Source organism: Solea senegalensis, linkage group LG1 (genome assembly GCF_019176455.1).
Source record: "Solea senegalensis isolate Sse05_10M linkage group LG1, IFAPA_SoseM_1, whole genome shotgun sequence".
NCBI classification, from domain to species: Eukaryota; Metazoa; Chordata; class Actinopteri; order Pleuronectiformes; family Soleidae; genus Solea; species Solea senegalensis.
Genome location: NC_058021.1, coordinates 8,762,735 through 8,785,184, shown reverse-complemented (window position 1 = coordinate 8,785,184; position 22,450 = coordinate 8,762,735). Strand labels below are relative to the sequence as shown.

General features: G+C 38.7%; 1 protein-coding gene across 1 annotated transcript; it reads right to left on the bottom strand.

Annotated features, from left to right (window-relative positions):
• Positions 1-230: 230 nt before the first annotated feature.
• On the bottom strand, positions 231-22,144 carry LOC122779287 (probable ATP-dependent DNA helicase HFM1). Its single transcript, XM_044041466.1, has 49 exons — positions 21,852-22,144; positions 20,787-20,899; positions 20,583-20,698; positions 19,960-20,254; positions 18,985-19,325; positions 18,588-18,629; positions 18,391-18,461; positions 18,115-18,247; positions 17,642-17,793; positions 17,475-17,552; positions 17,005-17,160; positions 16,696-16,896; positions 15,839-15,927; positions 15,671-15,714; positions 15,403-15,504; positions 14,756-14,901; positions 14,127-14,221; positions 13,885-14,018; positions 13,727-13,774; positions 13,521-13,601; positions 13,275-13,366; positions 13,012-13,118; positions 12,871-12,918; positions 12,651-12,748; positions 12,425-12,559; positions 12,116-12,201; positions 11,911-11,994; positions 11,614-11,771; positions 11,393-11,496; positions 10,961-11,146; positions 10,776-10,841; positions 10,556-10,680; positions 10,131-10,213; positions 9,902-10,017; positions 9,725-9,808; positions 8,970-9,278; positions 8,736-8,817; positions 8,560-8,623; positions 6,153-6,243; positions 5,441-5,527; positions 5,219-5,354; positions 4,891-4,984; positions 4,085-4,227; positions 3,081-3,429; positions 2,857-2,964; positions 2,355-2,530; positions 2,113-2,195; positions 1,793-1,942; positions 231-977 (listed from the first exon to the last, which is right to left on the bottom strand). Exons 2-49 carry the CDS (start codon positions 20,855-20,857, stop codon positions 520-522), a joined length of 6,297 nt encoding a protein of 2,098 aa, XP_043897401.1. The 5' UTR covers positions 20,858-20,899; positions 21,852-22,144; the 3' UTR covers positions 231-519.
• Between the last annotated feature and the right edge of the window lie 306 nt (positions 22,145-22,450).

The window sequence follows — 22,450 nt, the reverse complement described above, 5'->3', positions numbered from 1 at the left end:
AGTCAGTTCATAGATCTTTGACAAGACTGAGCCTAAAAAACATTTAACATTAGTTCTTTCATCTTAAAACTGATTTGCAGCTGATGTAATGCTTTGTCACTGGAGCCCTTCAAATTGCAAATCCTCAGTTCTCTGGTCTAGTTACATAGCTGCCATAAGAAATCCAGTGTGTAATAAGTAAAGTGTGAGTGAGCATGAGTGTAAATGCTTTAAAATAAAATGTTTCAAAGTATTAGGTTTGGTTTTAATAGCCTCAAAATAAACCACTTATATGTGCATTTTAGCTTAAACAGACAAACCAGACAGAGGGTGTGTTTTGAAAGCTTACTGCAAAAACAAAGAGTGACATCCTGTCTTAGATGTGAAAACGATTGCAGTTCTGTAGGAAGGAGCAGAGGAGCTCTGCATTTATTACAATCTGCAGTCTTACCATGAGATGTCACCCCTTCTTAGACACTGGACCTTTAAATTAATATTTAGTCTGTAGAATTTAAAATGTCTTACTGGGAGGGAAAAGATTTAATTAGATTCTGGCAGGTCTTTGAACATTGGGTACTGAAGAGCCTGAGCAGCTGTGATTCTGGTGGCAGGGTTCAGGTCCAGCAATCGGTCCAGCAAGTTGTAGGCCTCATCGGGAACTCTGTCCCAGCCCCTGTCAGAGTCCTCTGCCTCTGAGCTCTGTTCAGTGAAATGACTGGAGGTTTTTTTGCTGCTGCTTGAGACCTCCTGGCGTTTTGGGAGACTAGAAGAGACCGGCAAATGAGATTCAGCCTCGTCATCCTGATGTTGCTTTAATGTTCCTTCAGTGGGATGACGTGTAGGAGTATCATCTTGGATCTTCTGATGGTGAGTGGAGTCTTTGGTGGCTCCGTGAAGTGGTGTGACATCATCTGGCGATGGTCTTCGTCCTCTGAGCGTCTCACACAGTGTTCTGAGATCCTGCTGAGGAAATACCTGACTGCAAACCACTGCCTTCCCTGAATAAAACAAAATAAATTGACAATAAGCACGCATCCTTACATAAAAACATATCAATAATGAGTTCTTTAAATATGCAGCAGTGACTTCAATATGGTGACAACTGGTTTATCAACAATAAAAAGAGGTGTTCACATGCAGCATCTTTTGCACACACAAACTAATTATTTCAAATGGAGACACACAACAGATGCACGCACAGTGACATGCATCCCTTGCAATGTAATTGTTTTTCTCTCAAAAACTAAAACCATGATAAAACAGTTCTCGTCTGTTCAAGGGTTAATAGTTTACACACTGGACACTGCAGGCTGAACGTATGACAATATTGTCAAAAACTGTCAACTGTTCCTCTGGATCAAATCTGATGACCTGTATTCATACAATGTCCCTTAACCTGAAAGGCATCAGTTAATCCTGAAATAAGCTTATTTTTTCCTCACGCTCATTAAGCAGCAAAGTGAGGGAAATGTAGTGCTGATGTTGTCCATTATCTTTTTCTTAGTTTAATGTGCTATCATTTATTTTACAGAGTCTGCAGCAACTTCAGTCTTCCCACCAGCTCCCAGGTTTTGTTCACTGAGTCATGAGAGACTACACTCAGGATTAAGACCATTGTCAAATGGTCGTATGGTTGCTACTGATACAATGACTTTTGGATAACTAAGACCTGGATGAATGACAATCTATGCATACAAGTAACAACAGATGAGACACAAGTGCAACACGTAAGTTAAATACACCCCTGGCTTCTTCCACATGCTGAAGAAGCCAGGGGTGTACCACGTTCTGAAATAAAAATATGAATACGAACCAAATGACTTGGCAGCCTGTATGGTCTCTCTGGAGCCTCGTATGGTCATAATCTGTGTGAGAGCAATAAGGTCGTCGCTGGCTTTGAAGAATGGGTAACGACCACTGAGCAGTGAGAGCAGTATTACACCAGCTGACCACACATCTATGGCTACAATGCAGGATAAAAGGACAGAGGAGGGTACAACAGTAAATATTAATGACAGTACAAAAGGTCAATAACAGTTGGCCACAAATAAAAACCTCAGTCTCTTCAGGGTATTCATGAGGCATGAGAGAGGAATGAAAACTATATCATCATCTGTGGTGTGAGATACCTACCTGTCCCTTGGTTGGGACACTTTGTAAGAACTTCTGGGGCTCTGAAGCCTGGAGTTCCAGCTCTGGGTGCCACCTGCTGCTTCCTTAAATCAAAAACAGAAACATTAAATTGCCGTCCAGATTAGAATAACATAAAAACAACACGTTTTATGGTTTTTCAGAGAAAAGAAAGTTATGCTGTTTCTATAGAGTTAACAATAACATTTTAAAGGTATTTCTGATGAGAACATAACATTTGTCACCTGGACATGCAGACATTGCAGACGCGGTCGGTCATGTAGCAGTTACAGGTGAGGCCTGGCTGTACAGACCTCTGTGGCTTCTGACCGCTGCTCTGGGTCCTGACAGATGGAGAAACCCGATTGGGTGGCGAGTACCTTCTGCTGGCTGAGTCCTCTGTTTTGACAGGCTTTAACAGCTTAACAAAAACAAGGTGTGGATGGTATTTTTAATGGGATACATTTCAGAAGGTACATTTTTTTAAGCAAAAAAACAACCTCTTAACAATGGGTGCAAAACTTTCAATTAACCTAATTTTAACGGACTGTGTGCAACACATGACTACATAAGTAATTATTTCTTAAAAAGGTTTATGTCAAAACACTGCACTGACATGTCTGATATTGGACCTGCAGCTATAGTAAAAAAGTCAGAGATGTGATCAGAGTGATCAGTAAAAAAATACAGATTGGCTTCTACCGATAGCTGAGATTGGTATCGGGACATCCCTACCACTTAACTTACTTCTGTCTTGACAACCGATTGTTTGGTGGTGGAGGCAGCTGGAGGGCAGCTGTTCATGTTCTTCTCTCCAAAAACGGGCCTCGGCTCTTTGTGCAGTTCTGCCAAATCCTAGGGGAAAAGGAATGGAAGAGTTTAGCAAAAACAAACATATTACTACAGACAATGTCCACTAGCATATCCCAATAACCAGTTAACTTTAACAGATTGAGAAAGAACATGTGCACCTTTATGTGTTTTGTGCGGGGTGTGGAGGTGGTGGTGACAGAACGTGCTTTTTTAACTAGTGTTTTCCTAGAAGCTGAAGAAGATGTGGTGGTGATGGTGGTAGTGGAAGAAGAGGAGCAAGATGGCAGGGCCGTGGATTGTTTGGGAGGCAGAGGTAGTGAGGTTGAGGCTGTGGTAATGCTTGTGGTTTTAGGGTGTGGTCTGGGTAGTGCTTTGCTCCGCTGTGTGGCATCTTGCTTCACTGTGGACCCTCCACCTTTATGTGTTGGCCTCTGCCTCACCACCTTCAGCAGTTCAATCTGGGTGTCTGCTGTTCCCTGAGCCAGGCCAAAGTCCACCAGGGCATACCTACACACAAATGCATAATTTAAACAAGGAAATTAATAAATGCTTCATGTGCATACTGTCCGTTCTTCAAAATAAAACAACACACTAAACTATCTCATGACCCAACTACTCACAGAAATGTCCTCACTAACAGATTAAACAAAAAATGCTGCTAAAACAGTCACTTTATCAAATAAACCCCCCAGTTGTCTCAGAATGGCATTAAGTGATTTTTGACCTTTTCCCCATGGAATATTTAACATACTGGTATAGATGGAAACCTGGTGTATTCTATCATACATGGACTAATTTCTTTCATTGTGTGGGGCCCAAGTTGCCGGACACGTTCTGAAAAATACTCCCTAGACCAAAGACTGATGGTTGAATCCTTTGTTATAATAGAAGCCTTGTTGTCTGTATGTTTATTTTATTATTTTCAGTTTCAGTTCACTAAATCCCACTATGCTTTGGAACTCTGACTGTGCTGTGCTTTTGTGATGGGAATGTTCAACTGAAAGGAGGACAGATTAATTGCAAAATGTATGTATACATGAATTAACAATGTGTTAATATATATATAATATAAATATATATATATATATACATATATATATGTATATATATATCACTTTCTCTTGTGAAACTAAAATTATCACTGAGAGGAGCAACTACTTACGTTCTGCTGCCCCTGTTGAAGAGGAAATTGTTTGGTTTGATGTCACGGTGAATGATGCCAAACTGGTGGATGTGCTTCAAGGCTTTCAACAGGTGATAGATGTACAGACGGACCTCATCAAAGCTTAGTGAGCCAATGATGTCCTGATAAGAGCATGGTGATCAGAAGTTAAATATATGAAGTAGAAGTTGGCAAGATATATGGTCTAAGATAATGGCGTGATTGTTGTTTTAAAGATATACAGTACAAATTGACATTATTGAGTATTTAAAAGGACTAAACACACACACTGACACTCCACACATTGCCTGAATACATGCAGCAGAAGCCCTCCCAGTGAGCATGATTCAGTGCCACATGACCAGTAGTGGGTCAAAATAATCACATGACCTCTTGCTAGCATCCTCCCTTCCACGCAGGTTACCGCATGTGGTTATGTTAATAGGGAGAAAACAAGGAGACACCATTCCCCGCAACTAAGTCTTTGAAAAACTATTATTATTTGCTTGATGCACAATTTAGCTTACAGCAGATCATCTGAATGTTTACCGAGAGTTCAATGTTTCTACACTGTAGTTCAGTTATACAATAAGTCTACACATTTTTAATTGAATGCTAAAGTGTTAAGAAAATAAGAGTGTTTTAATATCAAGATATATTTCTTTTCCGATATCAGCCACCCCAATAATAACTACTATATAAGTGACATTTGGAAAGACAGACTGACTCAAGAGTCAGAGCATCATTAAGAAAAGTCACAGCCATTTGCGCAACATATACCATATAACTTGCAACAGTGTACATACCACAATAGCTTGATGCTCCATATAGGGCATGACAATCACCACATGATCTTCCTTCCTGAAGCAGTATGACACCCCCATCACATTTTCTCTGCCTCTATATAAAAGAGACAAAATAACCTATTTCAATGCATCTCCAAGTGAAGGAGACGATTGTGGCTAGTCTCTTCTAAAGCAAAACAAAGAAAAAAACTGATTCAAATAAGGGCAAATGTGCATTTTTTAAGAGTGTCGCTACATTTCTTCTGTTCAAAGTTTGTATGACATTTGGGGCAGAGTATTAACTTATATATATAAATATATATAAAAGCACAGTTGTAGATAGACTCACCCAGCAACATTGAGACACTGAAGCTCAGCAGCAATGCGTGTAGGATGGCTGGTCGGGATGAGATGCTTTAAAGCAAACATTTCTTTCCTTCCATCTCGCACCTGAGCCTCACCCAGGTACACCGAGCTGAATGTACCTGTGTACAGATCCACATCATTTATTCTGCCACCATAAATTCAGTGTGAAAGTCTCCAGCAGACAGTATTTGAACTCGGCACATACCTTCACCAATTTTGTCTATGATGCGGAAAACCTTGGCCAACTGAGGAACGGCTTTGTAGAGGAACTCAATGTCCATCTCCACATCTCCTGGAAGAAAATACAAAACGTAATTCTTATACATGTACTTTCAAGTACAAGTATTTTTGTTTGTGTACCCCAGTGCTTAATATTTCTCTTATATGACTGGTCCAGTAAAGTATGCACTGGTTTACAAGTGCAGGTTTACAGGGCAACAGCCTGCCTTCCTCCACTAGGGTGGTTATGTGTTTGGCTGTTTATCTATTTGTCTGTCTGACTGTGAGCAGAATAACTCAAATAGTTCACAGATTGTATTTATGTTTTCTGGACATACAGGTTATGGCCCAAGAGACGATTGAGATTTGCTGGTATTCTCGATACAGATATTTATTTTCTTTAAGAACTTAGATAGGGGATGTAGACAATTGTGTTAACGCTGCTGAAATTGTCAGTATTAATTTGAAAAACACAGTGAAATAGTGCCTCATTGTACAGTGCAGTTTGGTGAAAATCTTTAACAAGATCCAGAAACAATATTCTTAGTTGTAAACAATGGTTTGGAAAATACTGTGGCTTTCGTGGAGGTTTGGAGGAGTGCTTACTCTTGTTTTATTTCCTACTGTGTGAATAACAACCATTTACCATTTGTAGCATAGCACAGATTAATCATAAAATGTCAGCTTCACAAACTCACTTGTAACATTTCTCTTCCTGTAACCTCGGTCATGTTTGAAATTGCAGCCATCTGTGCTGATGCTTTCAGTACACACAGGAGACAACGCCATCTGGAAAAAAAAGCAATAGTCCCTAAACTTTATAAACGATTTTTAAGATAATTGACATACAATTAATATGAAGTCGATGTTTTCTCTCACACTGATTATACATCCAGACGTACAATGAGTCAGAACAGTAAAAACTAAGTAGCTGGATCCTGTCTATGATGTCGTTACAACTTATCTAGCATGCTACAGCTACTTTTTTGAAGTAGTTAACAAGGCTTTGGACTCACCACTGTCGTTGCCCGTAAGGTAAATAGTTGGTCAGAACACCGTGTCGTAAAAACACAGTGCAGTCAAACGATACAGCTCAATTAGTCAATCAATAAGCACGTAATACTAACTCCGTCTACAACTGAATCCAGAAGAAGACTGAAGCTTTCCGCCAACAATCTGCCCGCTAAAAGTGACGTCATATTCTCGCGTTACATTCACAAAGATCACGCAGTGTCAAGCGAGACACACTCCGGAAGTAGTTTTATATTGAAATCCAAAATGAACGGCGCATTAGGACTTTTCATCAAAACATATTTCATACAAAAGCAGATCACGAGGAACTAAAGTAAGATTCAATAATACAAACATAAAATTATTACAATCTGAAAAGTTAATGCACAACATCTGCCAAAATATAAGCCATCTCCTTAACTTCCGGTCAGTCATCCAAAAATCTAAGTTGTTTATGTTAAACAGCAGTTGGTGTTTTTGATTTTTACCTTGCTGAGTCTCCTTTCCTCATTATATTTTAAAAGCAAACCTAGATTCCATAGTGAATTAAATTTGTTCTTTGACATCCATCAACTCATGAATTTACAGCACAAAAAGAATATGACTCATAAAATAATCCTTTAGTGATTAAAGTTCCTTTCTTTAGAATACACTGACAATAAATTTAGCTTTGACAGTACTGTAACTCCCAATGAATATATTTTATTAAACAAGTACTTAAATAAATCACTTACATTAAGAACAATTACAACCAAAAACCAACTTGTTTTGTTTATAGTGTTAATTTATAGCAACACAGCTTTAAAACAGCTCCTATGACTGTTGGCGTAAAGCTCACAATTTATAGAACTATAAGCACAAACAGAGAAAAAAATGAATTAATATCAGTGTAACATGGGCACATCTTCTAAAGTAACCCATCAAATATCCCCAGGAACGCCTCCTCCTCTTTGCCGTTGATGCTGAAGAAGCAGTTATAAAAAGAGGGAAATTAAATTAGGTTAGGTTTAATTTCATAAAAGTGTATCCATTCATTTGAACAATTATTAAAAACAAACATTTCTCTGTATTATACAGTATTTTTCTCTACCTTCTGCTGATATGTGAGCTGGTATTGGCTGAGACTCTCATTGTTGAGAAGAAATCAAACCCTCTGATTGCTGGGGCCGTGCACTTCGGTGGGGAAGTTTCTGGTGGTTTTAATGTGAGCTCTTCACTGAAGATGCTAGGTCTCTGCACAAGAGTAGAGGTGAGTCCCTTGGTCATTGACCACATTCTAGTTTAAATTAGTGGCACAGGCAGATACACTATATGGACAAAAGGATTCGTACGTCTCATCATTACACCAACAGGGACTGTAATGACATATTCAAATACATATACAGGACTTTAATATGGAGCTGGTCCCAACTTTTGCAGCTTTAACAGCTTCCACACTTCTTGGAAGACTTTCCTCAAGTGTTTCTATGTGAATTTGTGCCCAATTATTCTGAAGCCAGGCACTGATGATGAGAAGGCCTGGCTTGCAATCTCTGTCCTAGTTCATCACTCACTGGGGTTGAGGTCTGGTCAGTAGAATTCTTCCACATCAAACTCGTCAAACCGTGACTTTATAGTCCTTGCTTTGTACACTGGGGCACAATCAACATGATTGAAAAAGAAAAGGGCTTCCTCAAACTGTTGCCACAAAGTTGTCCCAAATGTGTTGGTATGCTGAAACGTTAAGATTATCCTTCATTGGAGATAAGGGGCCGAGCCCAAAGCCTGATTGAAACACCTGAATTCAATACTTAACATCCATCCATCCATCATCTACCACTTTATCCTTCACCGGAGGGTTGCGAGGGGTGCTTTGTCAATCTCAGCTGACATAGGGCGATAGGCGAGGTACACCCTGGACAGTTCACCAATCCATCACAGGGCCACACAGAGACCAACAACCATTCACTTTCACACCTATGGTCAATTTAAAGCAACCAGTTTACCTAATGCTCATATTGCATGTTTTTGGACTGTGGGAGGAAGCCGGAGAACCCGGAGAAACACAGGGAGAATATGCAAACTCCATGCAGAAAGGCCCTTGCACAAACTCACCTTTTTATTACAGTCAGGTGAGACTTTATTCTGTGGTTCGACAGTGACCAAGGAGGAAATCCCCCTAAAACAATAACAGAGAAAAAAATGATTTCAATATTCTGTAAATATTCTGTCTGTGTTTGAAAAAGAAAACCATAATCAAAGGTAAGATGAGCATCATTTACTGGCCCTACTTCAGTGGTGTCCTGGCAGAGGTTATAGAGGGTTTGACTTGTGAGGAGGTGAGGAAATGTGGTGTTGCTGCAGCGGCAAAGCCTAGACAAAATATACAAACAGTATCATTATCAAAATTAATAAAAGTGGTTGAGTGTGTTCATATATGCAAATGTAATTATAATATGAATGTGTGTATGTTACGGCAACATCTGAAAATCAGACAAACCAAAACCTCTCTGTCTCCACTTTACCTTGAATGTTGTTCTCAACAGACTTCTGGATTGGAGGTTCAGGATTTTTCAGGCATGTGTCAAACGATGTCTTGCTGGCATTGACCAAGTTCTCATCGTCAAAGTCGCCCCAGTCATCCCAGTCATTACCCAGGTCAAAGCTGACTGTCGGTATTTGTGAGAATGAGTCAGTGTCAAGGTGATTGATCTGGTTTGTTACTGCAGAGGACCACTTAGAGTAACTGGAGCTGCTTGTATTGATCTGGCTTCGAAGTTGTTCAGGATTCTGACTCCAACCACACATTCCAGGCTTCTTCCAGACAAAGGAACCTGAATACAGACATATTCATCAAAGGATTCAGTCCACTGTGAGTGTCTGTGTGTAAGCTGGACTGTATGTGGATACTGCAATAATTAAATAAAACCAAAGACTGTTTGACTACCAGCAAATCATTTTCTTTGTTGATATTTTGTTGGAGGTTCTGATACTCCAAAATCAAAAGCTTGTGACCAAAGAACAATCCTAGTCATTAATTACAAATGCACAAACTCATGAATGCACTGCTCTGTGCTACAAATGCAAGTTCATGAATTACTGATACTGAAATTGACTGATAACAACAGCTAGGAAACCTCAACCTATATAGTAATAGTATGCACTGAAAGCTAACATCAATGTGCGAAGTATATGAGATCTGCTGTCCATAAAACACAACCTGCAAAACACTAGTAAAATATGTCTACTAATAAGTTGGAGTTAAGTTGTTTGACAATACTTTGATGGTGAGCACGAGATGCAGCAGGAGTTTGGGTCACTTTTTCCATTGCATCGTACATGTCCCCAGAATAGTTGTTATAATCTGATAAGGTGAGAGAGGGAGAAAATGACAGCGAGGCAGGGATTACTGAACATGTGATCATTAAATTGAAGTAATTTTCTCTACGCTACTCACCATTGACAGAATTGTCCAGATGAACATCGTCTGCTGGTTGGTTGCAGTCTTGTCCTGTTAGAGCCACAGTGTCCGAGTGCAGTCTCACTGAAGCCCCATAGTGATTGGTCCCATACCTTCAGATCACAGAAAATTAATATAATTAATAACAGTTTTCAGGAATCAAAATTGCAGCACTTGCATCGGGACTGATTCAATGTGTAAAATGTCAGTGTAGTCCTGTGAATACCTGGAAACAGTAGTAAGCCTGTCTTTGGGTTTGTATGCAAACCCATGCATGTTGACAGACAAAGACTCCTCATTCATTTTCATCTGAGGAAAAAAAACAGAACATCAAAAACAAATTTCTTTTTTAGTCACAAAGATTATGTTTTCCATTTTCATTTGTAAGATAAAAACATAATGCACACATGAACGTCCAAATATATTCTGTGACAACTGCATCTGGGGTTGTGCAAAGAATGTAAAAAGACACATACTGTATCTAATCTGCATATATTTATAAAATAAGACAAACATTAAATTCATGTTGACATATAATTATGCCATATGTTACATGTATTATTTGTGGATAGTATGTTTTTGTTTTGCAATTATTTCTGTATTTCTGTATTTTACACATCTTATCTTTTTGCAGTAATTCAACATCGTCACCTTGAGTCTTTTGACAGGAGTCTGTGCCAGTGTGTCACATCTGCTCCTAAGATCTCTTAAATAGGAAGAGAAACTAGACTCTTGATTTGCTGATCTCTTCTTTGTCACGGTTACTCCGACTTTACCTTGAGGGAGAGACGACACAGATGCATTCTGATTGACAGACTGGAGGATCATGATAGACAAACACAAAAATTATGAAAAGAAAGACTTTTCTCACAGCAGTCGTGGCCACAGAGATCCTTATTCTTGCAGAAGTGGTTGCATTGTCTTTTGTTGTCTGAATCTGCAAAAAAATATGTTTGATATCAATCTTCCTTTCAAGGTAGGTAGTACTAGATCTGCTGTACATATAGAATTTCAGTATGAATAAAATCCTCTGTAACAAAGCTACAATGCTCATGCCTTGGTCTGTCACAGAAGTGGCATTTTCCCACTGAGGTGTTGCCTGTTCTGTGGACGGTGGATTCAGTACAGACTGCTGCCGACTCTGTCCAGCGCGATCATGTGGTCCATTGTAGGGATTATCAGTACCAAACCTCCTGGCTCCAGAGTAGTATACATTGAACTTTTGCTGGATGTCCAAGCCCACTTTAAGAGAGGAAGTAAGTACTGTAAATGTGTCTAAACTGCCTAGAGAAACAGTGATAGTCAGTTCAACACAGGATGTGCAAAAACAAGATATACTGTATATTACAAACATGTAACACCAAATAATATATGGTCTGGTTTGATGAATTTGAATGTATTACGAGACTAAAAAATTAATGCCCTGCATAAAAAAGGGCTGGACAACAGAAGTTCATTGAATAATCTGTGAAGAATTTTCCATTATACCATATTCTGAACTGATGAGATTGACACTGATTTCCTCTCCTTTTGAGGCCTTTGCCACTTCAATTTTCTTTGACCATGTGCCACACTTCATCAGCACCAAGTCCCTGAAAAACAAAAATGGAGGAGGCCTCCTGAAAATGAACTGTAAACTGCTTTTTTTACATGATGGCGAAGTGGCAATGTTAGCCTGGGACACAAATATGTTTGGGGTTTTTTCTCACGGGAGTTTCTGTAGGAAGACCAAATTGTTGTCAGAGTCTCCAATGATCAGTGAGACATAGTGGTGGTCTGGAGCTGTTCTTCTGGAGAGCAGCTGTGCTTGGTTTTTGAGGTTCACCTTCACCACAATCTCTGCTGTAGCACAACTGTACCTCGGAAGCTGCAAAATACAGCAACAGTTTAAGGAAAAACAGTGAAGAAAACAACTACCCAGTGACCACCAAAAAGAAAAATGTTCTGTTGAATAACATAATAAAATGTACTTTAACCTCTTATAATAACCTTTTGAAATGGTTTACCTGCTCCAACGTAACTTCATACTTTGGGAGATGAATGACAGATTCTTTTATTTGGTTGCCAAAGGGTGGATGTCTGTTTACAATCTGAATCAGAGAAAGAACATCCAAATATTTTACACATTACTTAACAAAAAATGTAGTTCAAGTGTTAAATATCCTCAAATATTGAGGATGATCAGAAAGTGTAAATATTACACAGACTGACCAGCTCCAGATCCCTGGCATTGGTTTGCTCTATTTTGCTGAAAGTTGTGAGTCCAGCATTTACCATGGCTGTTGACAGAGTCTGGCCTGAAACACACAGTATGTTGTGATCACATCTGCAGAAATGTACATCAACATGAACGTTTACCGGAATATCAAACAGATAGCAATCAAATCAAATGGCAACATTTAAAATAATATCACCAGTTTATTCAGCTGGCAATGGTGTCCAGGACATGTATTTTATTTGGTTAAAGAACCACTGAAAATATACTTCATTCCTGTAAAAAAGTTCTGTGTTAGTACCCACCTATCTTTTCCAGCTGTTTGGAAACGTATGGTGAGTTTTCCCACAACTTTGCTCTAAAGCTCTTAGCCAGGATCAGGGAGTTGAGCAGAGCAGAGAAACCTGTGTTGGATCTCTTACTCAGAAACTCTGACAGACCTTATGCAGATTAAAAACAATCAATGTTTATAAAACTATAGAATATGTGTAGAATGCTTTATTTTTTATTTTTGATATATATGCGACATACATTTGCTGATGCGCAAACCATTCCTGAAGATCTTTGCTGCGTCCTGTGTAAGTCCAAACTCTTGAATAGAGATGGAACCCAGCTGAGCCTGAATCAAGCTTAAGACAAAGCAATGACAAACTTATTTGAACATGGGACAGTCAACTGTATCACAAAACAGAATTGCATTTATATTTGAAATTGTTTTTCCATAGGGAAATCACAGAAAGAATGAACCTACCAGTTCACTTTCATCTCACTGGTTTTGATCTTTCCTTCAATGGGAAACCTAGTCACATACATCTCATTTATTATGGACATTGCCTACCTCCATCACTATGTTATTCCCACCCTAAAGTTAAACACATATTATGACACTGACCTGATGGTGGTCCTGTTCTTGTCCCTGTTCAAAGTATTCAAGGGCTTTTTCTCAGTCACTCTCAACTGGATGTCACTGAACTCTCTGCTCTTGGACACCAGCTCAATCTATATGTACAAGCACTAAACTGAATACTATGTTATACAATGTAATGTGTTGCATTAACTTACACTGATTTATTTTGCAGGAAACCAGTATAACAACACAGAAATTGTGGTTTCAGTTCAATCAAACATATCAGTCGAGTTCATCAAGAAACCTACCAGGTCAGACAGGTTCTCAGTGCCAGCTACATTGCAGAACTGTTTCATAGTGTCAAAGGCAACACAGTATCTAGCCATCAACCTCCCGGCCTCTGTTGAGATGACTTACTTAATAATATTTAATCCACAATATCATGTTTAGTTGTAATGGAAGAGCATGGTTAAATGTAAATCATCCACATCATTAACAAGTTATATAAAAGGAAATCAACATTTTTCAAACTATTCAGACACAGTCTCCACTACCTGTTGGTTTGATGTTGATATCTTCATCCATGTTGATCAGACCAATGGACGACAGAGAGTTGAGGTTCCTTAGACACAGCTCTAAAGTGAAGATGAGAAAATGTAGTCAAATTCACATGATTAATTAATTAATTAATTAATTTAATCAATCTAAAGAATGTCCTCCTCCTAATGTGCTTCTTAATGGATCTTGAGAGTTGTGACACCTTGTAATTTTGCTTCGATTCCATGTCTGTCTGAGTTGGCAGAGAACCCTGAAATGGGAGGTGAAACATGCTGCACTGACTGATACACACACATTAATGACAATAAATGTGGAGAATTATCGAGATATCTTATACCTAAACGTAGTTTGAGCTCTCACCATAATGTGCAGGGTTCTTGAGGGCTCTGATGTACAAGAAGGTGGAGCGAATCCAGTCAAGAGCCATGTTGACATCACTGATGGTTTGGAGAACAATCTCGGCATTAAGGTGCTCCACCAGGTGACCATGTAGGCTGAGGAATTGAAGCATACTGTTACTTCTGTCACTACTACCATACAATATCTTTCGTCAATGTATTTATGACTTAGAGGAGTAAGAACAGAGCTACTATTAAGAATACCTGCTCTCAATGATTTCCATTCCATTCATAAGTTTCATATACTTGTCTCTGGTTTGAACTTTGGTCATGATCACTGCAGTTGCTGATGTGTCATACTAGAGGAAGAAATAAAATAATCAAATGTCGTGACTTAATAATAAAGCTAATTTGTATGTTTTAAAGCCCAAATTTGAGCCTAAATCCATGGCTTAAACTGCAATACATGTACCATACGTTGTATGTGAGCTTCCTCTGGGTACTTGGAGAAAAATCAGAAATACCATTCATCTGTATGTACTAGGGTATGTGATCGGAGTGAAGCTGAGGAATTTTAACCGTAGTGCATAGAAAATGAAACAAATAATAGTTAGAAGCCCCTTATCGCTCACTCCATCTTGATCTAATTTGGCTCTGAAGCATGTGTGAGGAAGAGGATGATGGGAGAGTGAATTATCTTATTTAATATAAATCTGCCTCCTGTGAAAAGACTATAGCTGATTTTGCTCGGTCTATTTACACTGGATTTCAACGTTGGTGATAATGGTGTTACTTGCAGAGATCAATGTTTTCACAGGTGGTACTTGGTATAAATCGTTTGAGAACCACTGACCAATATAACAATTTAAAGAAAAATGTTGTTCTCCTGTTACCTGTGGTCTTCCAGCTCGGCCTATCATCTGCAGCAAATCTGCGTCACTGTACTCCTCACAGGAGCCTGCAACATACTGCATCGTGGACTTGATCACCACCAGATGAGCTGGAAGGTTCACCCCCATGGCCAGAGTCCTGGTGGTAACTAGGATTCAACGAGTTAGACCACAAATGCAAATTCTGATCCACATTAATATAATAAAAACTAGTATTATAAGTATTTTATCATTTTAAATCATACTAGTTATCATTACCATTTGACTGTTTAATACTTAAGTGTTTTTTTTGGTTTGTGGTTCCTGGTAGGTGGAAGGTGGCATAAGAACTACTGTATATCGGTGGATAACAGCTTTAAAAGGAACAATGTGAATTGGAACCTTCTGTAGAATTTTATCACAATATGCAATATTGTGATAACTTCACAATTTAGTTAATTCCATTCATTACCATTCAACATTCACATTCATTTCTACACATAAACACAAAGCTTGGACAGACGTCTCATAGTAGTACAGCTCAATATGACTGAAATACTGTAATCGCCTAATACGTGTTTATGTCCAATGTGTTATAAAGTAAATATGAACCCTTGATCGTGTGGCATACTTGGTGTCGTCTCATATGTGTGTCAGTGACCAAGTCTCACAGAGAACAGGAAGGTCTCCCAGAGTGAAAGCCTCTTCTATCAGCTTCCTATCGGACAAAGCAACTCCTGCATGGTGGTAACCAACTCCTAACATCACCAGATCTACAGTACAAACACAACACAAGGTTATGTTATACAGTTTGTAGCAAGAGTTACAAGTACATCAAATGTACTTTCTGGACTGAAACTGGTTCCAAAGTCTGTAGCTGATGGGATGAATCATCATCATCATTTATTTTAGAGTTTGGGTGCTACTCATAAGACTCACCTCTAAGTTTGGAATCCAGAGTAGAGTTTGCATATTTTAACAACCTAAACAGAATTGCATATTAACCAAAAAATAAGGAAGATTGAGTTGCCAGTGAATTGATTTAAAATGAACAATAAAAAAACATTTTGATTAACAGTTATATATGCATGAACACAATAAGCATACCTTTGCTTGTGTTCAATGTTCATGATGAAACGTGCATCCTTGGCCAGAACTGCAGCTGACTGCTGGACTCCTTTCCTGGTAGAACAAAACTACAGAGAAACTAATGATTGGACGATAAACAAATCAATATTAATTCTATTATTATGCTGTTTGAGGGAATGTGCTTTCTTGCCCATCAATTCAACTGTTTCGGATGGATGTACTGTAGCTACAATTTTATGAAACAATTTTTAATAAAAAAGTATAATCTGAATGCAATGTATGTGTGTGTGTGTTAGAAAAATGGGATAGCATGACCAGAAAGTGGAAAGACAACAGTCTGCTGCAGCTGGTCAGACTGATGATGTTTTGTATTTGTCTGCTAACAAAAACTTTTAATATAACATATATAATATACAAAATATAATAACTTCCCATCCCTTTAATTTTAACATATCACTAAATGACTATCAAGAAATGAAACAATCTTTATTCTAAAGATTCTGCAAGCAAAAAGACATAACCAAACACCAGCTGGAGAAAACCTGTCCCACTTCTAACATCTTTGTTGACATTTTTAAACTGATCATCTACAGTTAAGGAAGCAAATGACCGATTCTTTACACATCCAGGGGGAACTGGTAGAGGATCATTATATAATATTATAGTATAATTATTTAGCCAATAATTCTTCCATGATAATGGCATCTGCTATGTATTATATTTCAATTCAAACACCTCAGGATAGATCATCCTGTTATCTTTTTTTGCCCTGTTTTGTGATTTTGTTTGCTGTTTATTTTGTGAACTGATTTAATAACATAAAAAATGTTAAAAAAAAGAAAGAATCATAAAAAAAAATGCATAAACAAACCTACCACTAAAGCTGGCTTCTGGTCAGAGTAAGTCTGTATGATGTTGGCCATCTTGTAGTTGAGTGACAGATCAAACTTGAACTCAGTTTGGTTTGGGTTGCAGGGGAATCCCAGCACCACCTTTCTCAGCTTCACTGGGCGATGGCTCTCATCCATTTCCAGATATGTGGCTGGACCGCTCTCATTAGAAAGCCAGTCTGCTATCTAAAGACAGACAGGCAGTTCAATAAATTGTCACAGGTTGATATTAGAGATTCAGTGCAATCATATACAAGAGTAAGTGGAGGCTGACTCTCTTTGTCTGGCACTTACATCAGAGATGTTGGGTATGGTGGCTGATACAGCCACAAATCTCATAGAGAGGCCTGCGTCTGGATTCTGTACTGTTCTGTAAGTGTGTACTGCCTTCATTCTGCTCACCACCACTTCCAAGGTGGCACCACGAGTTGCATCTTTCACCACATGCACCTGGGAGAATGAACAGCGTCATCACACAGTTTAATTCAGAGACTATGAATGAGAACATTAATTCCTTGCATTCTATTATCAACAAAAGGGAATGTATCTCTTGAAGAATTAGACAGGATGTATGCACCAATCACATAGTGGCAGTGATTTACATTTCAATTGCTATCATAATGAAATAAAGTGAGGCTGCTGGTGTGCCATCATGCAATGTGGTGCAAAGGTACACAATGTGAAAACTACATCCTCATCCCTAATGTGAGCTAACTTTGAGATGATAAAGAAGAATGAAGAAAATATCTGACAAATACACAAACCTCATCAATAAGGAAGAGTCTGACCAGCTGCAGCAGACAGTTGTCTTTCCACTTTCTGGTCATGCTATCCCATTTTTCCTGACAGAACACACACATTGCATTCAGATTATACTTTTTTCACAATTTTCATTCCTGGTTTAGGTGAAATGCAGTGTAGTGTCACACACAGGTGTGGTCAGGATGATGTGCGAGTCCTGAATCTCAAAGAAGTTGTCGATCTCTGTGTCTCCTGTGAGTTCCTTACAGGTCAGTCCCAGAGGACCAAATTTCTTTGTCCAGTTCTCAAAGCACTGGCTGCACAGAGCTTTGATAGGTGCAACTGGAAAAACAACAGACAATATACACATAAGAAAGCAAATGTTTGGGGGTGTTTTGAATATAATTTCCTGAAATTCAGGTTTGTTGTACAAGCTCCAATAGGTTTGGATTCACGTCATAGTACAACAGCACAAGGTTTGTTTACACTGGCAAAGGGCATTAACAATTAAACTAATCACATTTTATATTAAAAATATAACTATACAATACCTTATATTTAATGACTACAAATAATTATTTTAAACCATGTTTCCCTTGTTCGTTTTCTGTAGTTGTATTATAACAAGTTATAGGATATTACAGGTTATTACTGTTTGCTCACTATACACAGCTTTGACATCTCTCCAGGGCTCAGCTGTCTCCATTAGCATGCGAATGATGGCCAACTCAAACAGCACTGTTTTACCAGATCCAGTAGGAGCACATGCCACAAAGTTCTTATCTGTGTAAAGAACCTGTGAAAAAAAGCAAATTTAAATACACTCCAGGGGACTTTTCCACTCCCACATGGCCACAGATTGGAACAAAACAATAAAAACTACCATAATATTCATAATCTGCAGTTTACTGTTGATAAAGGGATTGAAATAATGCTCACGTCATCGAGCGCTTTGGACTGAACGTAGTTGAAAAATGGGAACTCGTTGAAGACTGATCTGAACTTAGATGCTGTAGTTGCATAGTTAAGAGAAACATTGGCTGTAAAATGAAATTCCAAGCTTAAAAGCAAAATGAATGCTTTATTTATTTAACACTTTAAAATTGTATGAACTAACACAACAACAGAAAGGATACGGATTTCAGAAACAGGTCGCAAAACTTCACACCCAGAAGAACCTAAAATGTGCACAATTCAAATAATATGAATTTTTCATATAAAGTATAAATTAGTCTTCATGTGCAGTAATTTTATTTTCGTTTCAAAAATTACTGTAGACTACAAGGTTACTATAACTGCCTATTGCTTCTATCCTCCACCTAGTGACCAGCATGTTTCATTACACTGGAACAGCCAATAGGGAGAGCTCACCCCATTTTACCACACCCTAACACAATGTGGCAGCTGCTGCCACAGCTAGGTTCAGGTACAATCATTAGCTGCAAGACTTAACATAAGCTGTATGAGTGTTATTTGGTACACCAGTCATAGACTGGGAGCACATGCCTGTCTGAAATTGTGCCAGTGCAGCACCTTGTATGCAGAGCGGCTGAGGAGTCATAGGCGGGACGAAGGCTCTCTTTGTGCCCTTGTCCGGCATCTCTGAGTGTGTCGCCTGCTGTGGGGGTTGGCTACTCGCTGCAAATGAGCCTAAAGGAGGGGGCGTAAAGGGGGGCTTTGGAGGGAGAGGGGAATCTGCCTGGCAAACTGTCGTCCATGGCAGCTGAAGAGGAGGAGGAACTGTCACCATGGTAACCCGAGTGAGAAAAGTTTGAGGTCTGGACGCTGTCTTGCTGCCACCACCGCTGCTGCTACTGAGGGTGTCTCTACTTGACGAGTCACCTTCACTGTTCAGACCCTGAACCTTGAACAAGCTGTTGTGTGGAAAAAAGGAGGATGTGGAAGTCAGAGGCAGGATGGAACAGGCATTCTATCCTCTGGCATTAAGGCAAACACAGTGGATGACTTGGCATTTTCTTATTACGGGCCGCACATTTATTGAAAAATTAAGCCTCCTTATGATTCAGAGTAGTTCCCAATCATGTAATATAATAATATATATAATGTATAATATAATGTCATATTTCATATTCAAAGAAGAATCCAGATGTGAATCAGCATTTTGTTCATTATTACATTTTTGGAAAAAGATGTCGAATAAAGATGTTGTAATGATATAAACCCTGCTAATTTTGAAGCTTGATTAGATATGGGGGTTGGATTATTATTTTTTTTTTTTTGTTAAATCAAGCTCCATATCCCCTACTCAGAATAACATCCCTGCTGTTCCGATTGTTAAACTTAACCATTATGTATTCAAGGCTCCATGTCAATCATAAACTTAAGTTAAACACATTTGAATTAGAAAGCTGTTTCTGTCCACAAATGTAGATTTTTTATCTTTCAAAATATGTATGACAAGTCTCCTTGTCATACATATTTTGAAAGATAAAAAATGCACACACACTCTTTACTTCACAATGATGTGAATATTGTCTTGACACTTACCTCTTCCGTAAAGGTGGGTCTTTAGTGCTATCCAGAGCCAAACACCTTCTGCTGATACCCACATGACCAGAGTCCTGCAGGGATTCATCTCCACCTCTGCCACTCTGAATGGCACCCGCAGAGTAATCCCTGAACCCTTCACCTCCCCAAAGGCCATCACATGTGCTGATGCTGCTCCTGCTCTTGGCAATCTGAGTCTCTTCAATCTCTTTCTTGTCATGGTCAGAATTAGATGGGACTTTGAGGCCAGCGGATATTTTAAAGCGAGGCAGGGACACATGTTTATGTGAGAAACCTGTGAGTGATACAGAAAAGGCATAGAGTTTCCTTGAATCAACTTGTCTGCAGCTGTAGTTCTTTCAAAAATGATTTGACAATGATTTGGTGAGATGAAAATGTAGCAGATATTTACTATACTATACCAGTTAATTTAGAGAACACATCAAACTGTAAGACCCAGATATTGGTTTGTTTTGGCAAGTCAAAAAAACAGGAAAAGATTTCAAGCTATAGTGTCAATAAGTCACAGGGTCCAATTTAGCAGGGTTTCAATTGGCCAAAAACTGAGCAGTTAACTCAAATGTACACAAATTAAATTAATCTTAATCCAGGGCATAACATACTGGGTAGGGTATAGAGTGATTCTGCCTCCTCCTGCATATACTGAGTGGCTGGAATCTGAGAAAGGGATGGCGGAAGTTCCAAGTGCCATGGACTTGCCTCCTGGTGTAGTGGCGTTCTATAAAAAACAACACATAAATGAAAAACATTTGTAAGTTGTCCAGAAGAGCAAGTGAAAGGGGAGATGTGCTGTATTTTTCACTCACACTTTGTGCACAATGGGCTTCTCAAAAAACAGATTGTCCAGAGACAAGGAGCTGTCGCTGGAGTCCAGCATCTCAATTCAGATTATGACCCACCTTGGTCTGTGGCAACAAGGCTAAAATGAGAGATAGTTACAACCCGGTCATATATTCCATGAAGGAGAACCCGATTAGTGCTTATCTCTGAGTAATGCAGCATGTAGCGAACATTTCTACTACCCCATATAGAATGCTTGTCCATTGCAAAGTACCTCCCTTAAAACTCCCTTAATACTTCTTTCACACTCATATACATATCTTCAATATCACATATCTACAAAACTCAAGTAGTTCAGCTAATTACACCTTAATTAAATGTCCAGTGTTTAAACATTAGTGACATTTAATCGTGGGACTATAAAAAATGCAGAACTTCTCTGATCATTCCTCCCTTTCCCAAGTGCATCAGAGAACTACAGTGGCCTTTACATGCCACAAAGAAAGAATTTAAACGTAGTGTATTTGCATAGTCAGTTTTAGTAGTAGCATTGTGGCACAAGATGGCAGCCCCTGTAAAGCAAGGTCCTTGTCTAAAGTAAACAGAAAAATCTTATTCCAATGCTACAAAAATCGAACTTTTTTTTTTATCTTAAAGTGATTATGCACTTACTAATATGCATAATATGTTCAATTTCTGCCGATAAACCCTCCTAAATGTCACACACTGACTGGACCATTAATTAAGCAGTGTATGGATTTAAGTGATTCAAGACAAACCATTTCTCAATGACAGTTTAGGACACAAAAAATTAAATATTGAGTTTAATTTGGGTCTTATTACACGGCTAACTTGACTTAGTCACGAAATGCAGTAATGAATACTGGTATCCACCTGCTGAACAGCAATAAATCCAATTTGTTTTGCGGTTGAGATGGTTCAGATACCTTGCAACTGCTAGCCTTCGCCATATGGATAAATCATACACAAGTAGCTTCTTTAAAAAAAACACTTATCACTTAGCATTAGCTGCTTATGCTAACAAAACAGGTTTTCAATGTTATTTCTTATTGTCAATCGCTTTTACCTACCTGTACAATGAAAAATGTCACTTCCCGGGTATTACCAGGTTTATGCAAGTTAGAGTGAACCCCGTGAACCCTCAGGATCTGGAGTTTCAGCGCCTCTTCATCGTGTTTTCACAGACTGCGTCATTCTTAACAACTTTATTCATTAGCGCATGTTTCATAGTGACAGACACTGTACTTTGACTTAATAAATGAATACAAATGTAAGCAGCAGCTACATATTAACATGTTATTATTTATAGGAACCTGTAACAGATGGCTATGGTATCATACATTTCTGTGAATGCTTTCTTCACACTGAATTGCCGTGAACCGGCTAACTACCGGCTACGAGAGCAACAAAGACCTCTGAACAGAAAAGACAACCATGGGGGGTTATACTGGCAAAATCTCTGTACTGACGTACAATTCGTAGCTGTGCGTCAATGACATGTTTAATTGGCAAAACCAAATATATTGTTTATAAAGAACAAACCAAGTATAAGTTGAAGTTTTGTTTATTTTTTATAAATAAAGTGGCGATTTACTGGTGTAAGCCTTTAAAAACCTACAACCCCAAAGAAGCAACACTCATTAACTCATTTTTTATGCCTCCTATCTGG

What these genes read in the sequence shown, in the direction of transcription:
- LOC122779287 (XM_044041466.1), bottom strand. Translation starts at nt 20,857, where the DNA reads ATGCTGGACTCCAGCGACAGCTCCTTGTCTCTGGACAATCTGTTTTTT. An exon ending in ATGGAAATCATTGAGAGCAG is followed by an intron (nt 14,019 to 14,126) that starts GTATTCTTAATA and finishes TCAATTCCTCAG; the next exon opens with CCTACATGGTCACCTGGTGG. An exon ending in CATAGACAAAATTGGTGAAG is followed by an intron (nt 5,355 to 5,440) that starts GTATGTGCCGAG and finishes ATCTGTACACAG; the next exon opens with GTACATTCAGCTCGGTGTAC.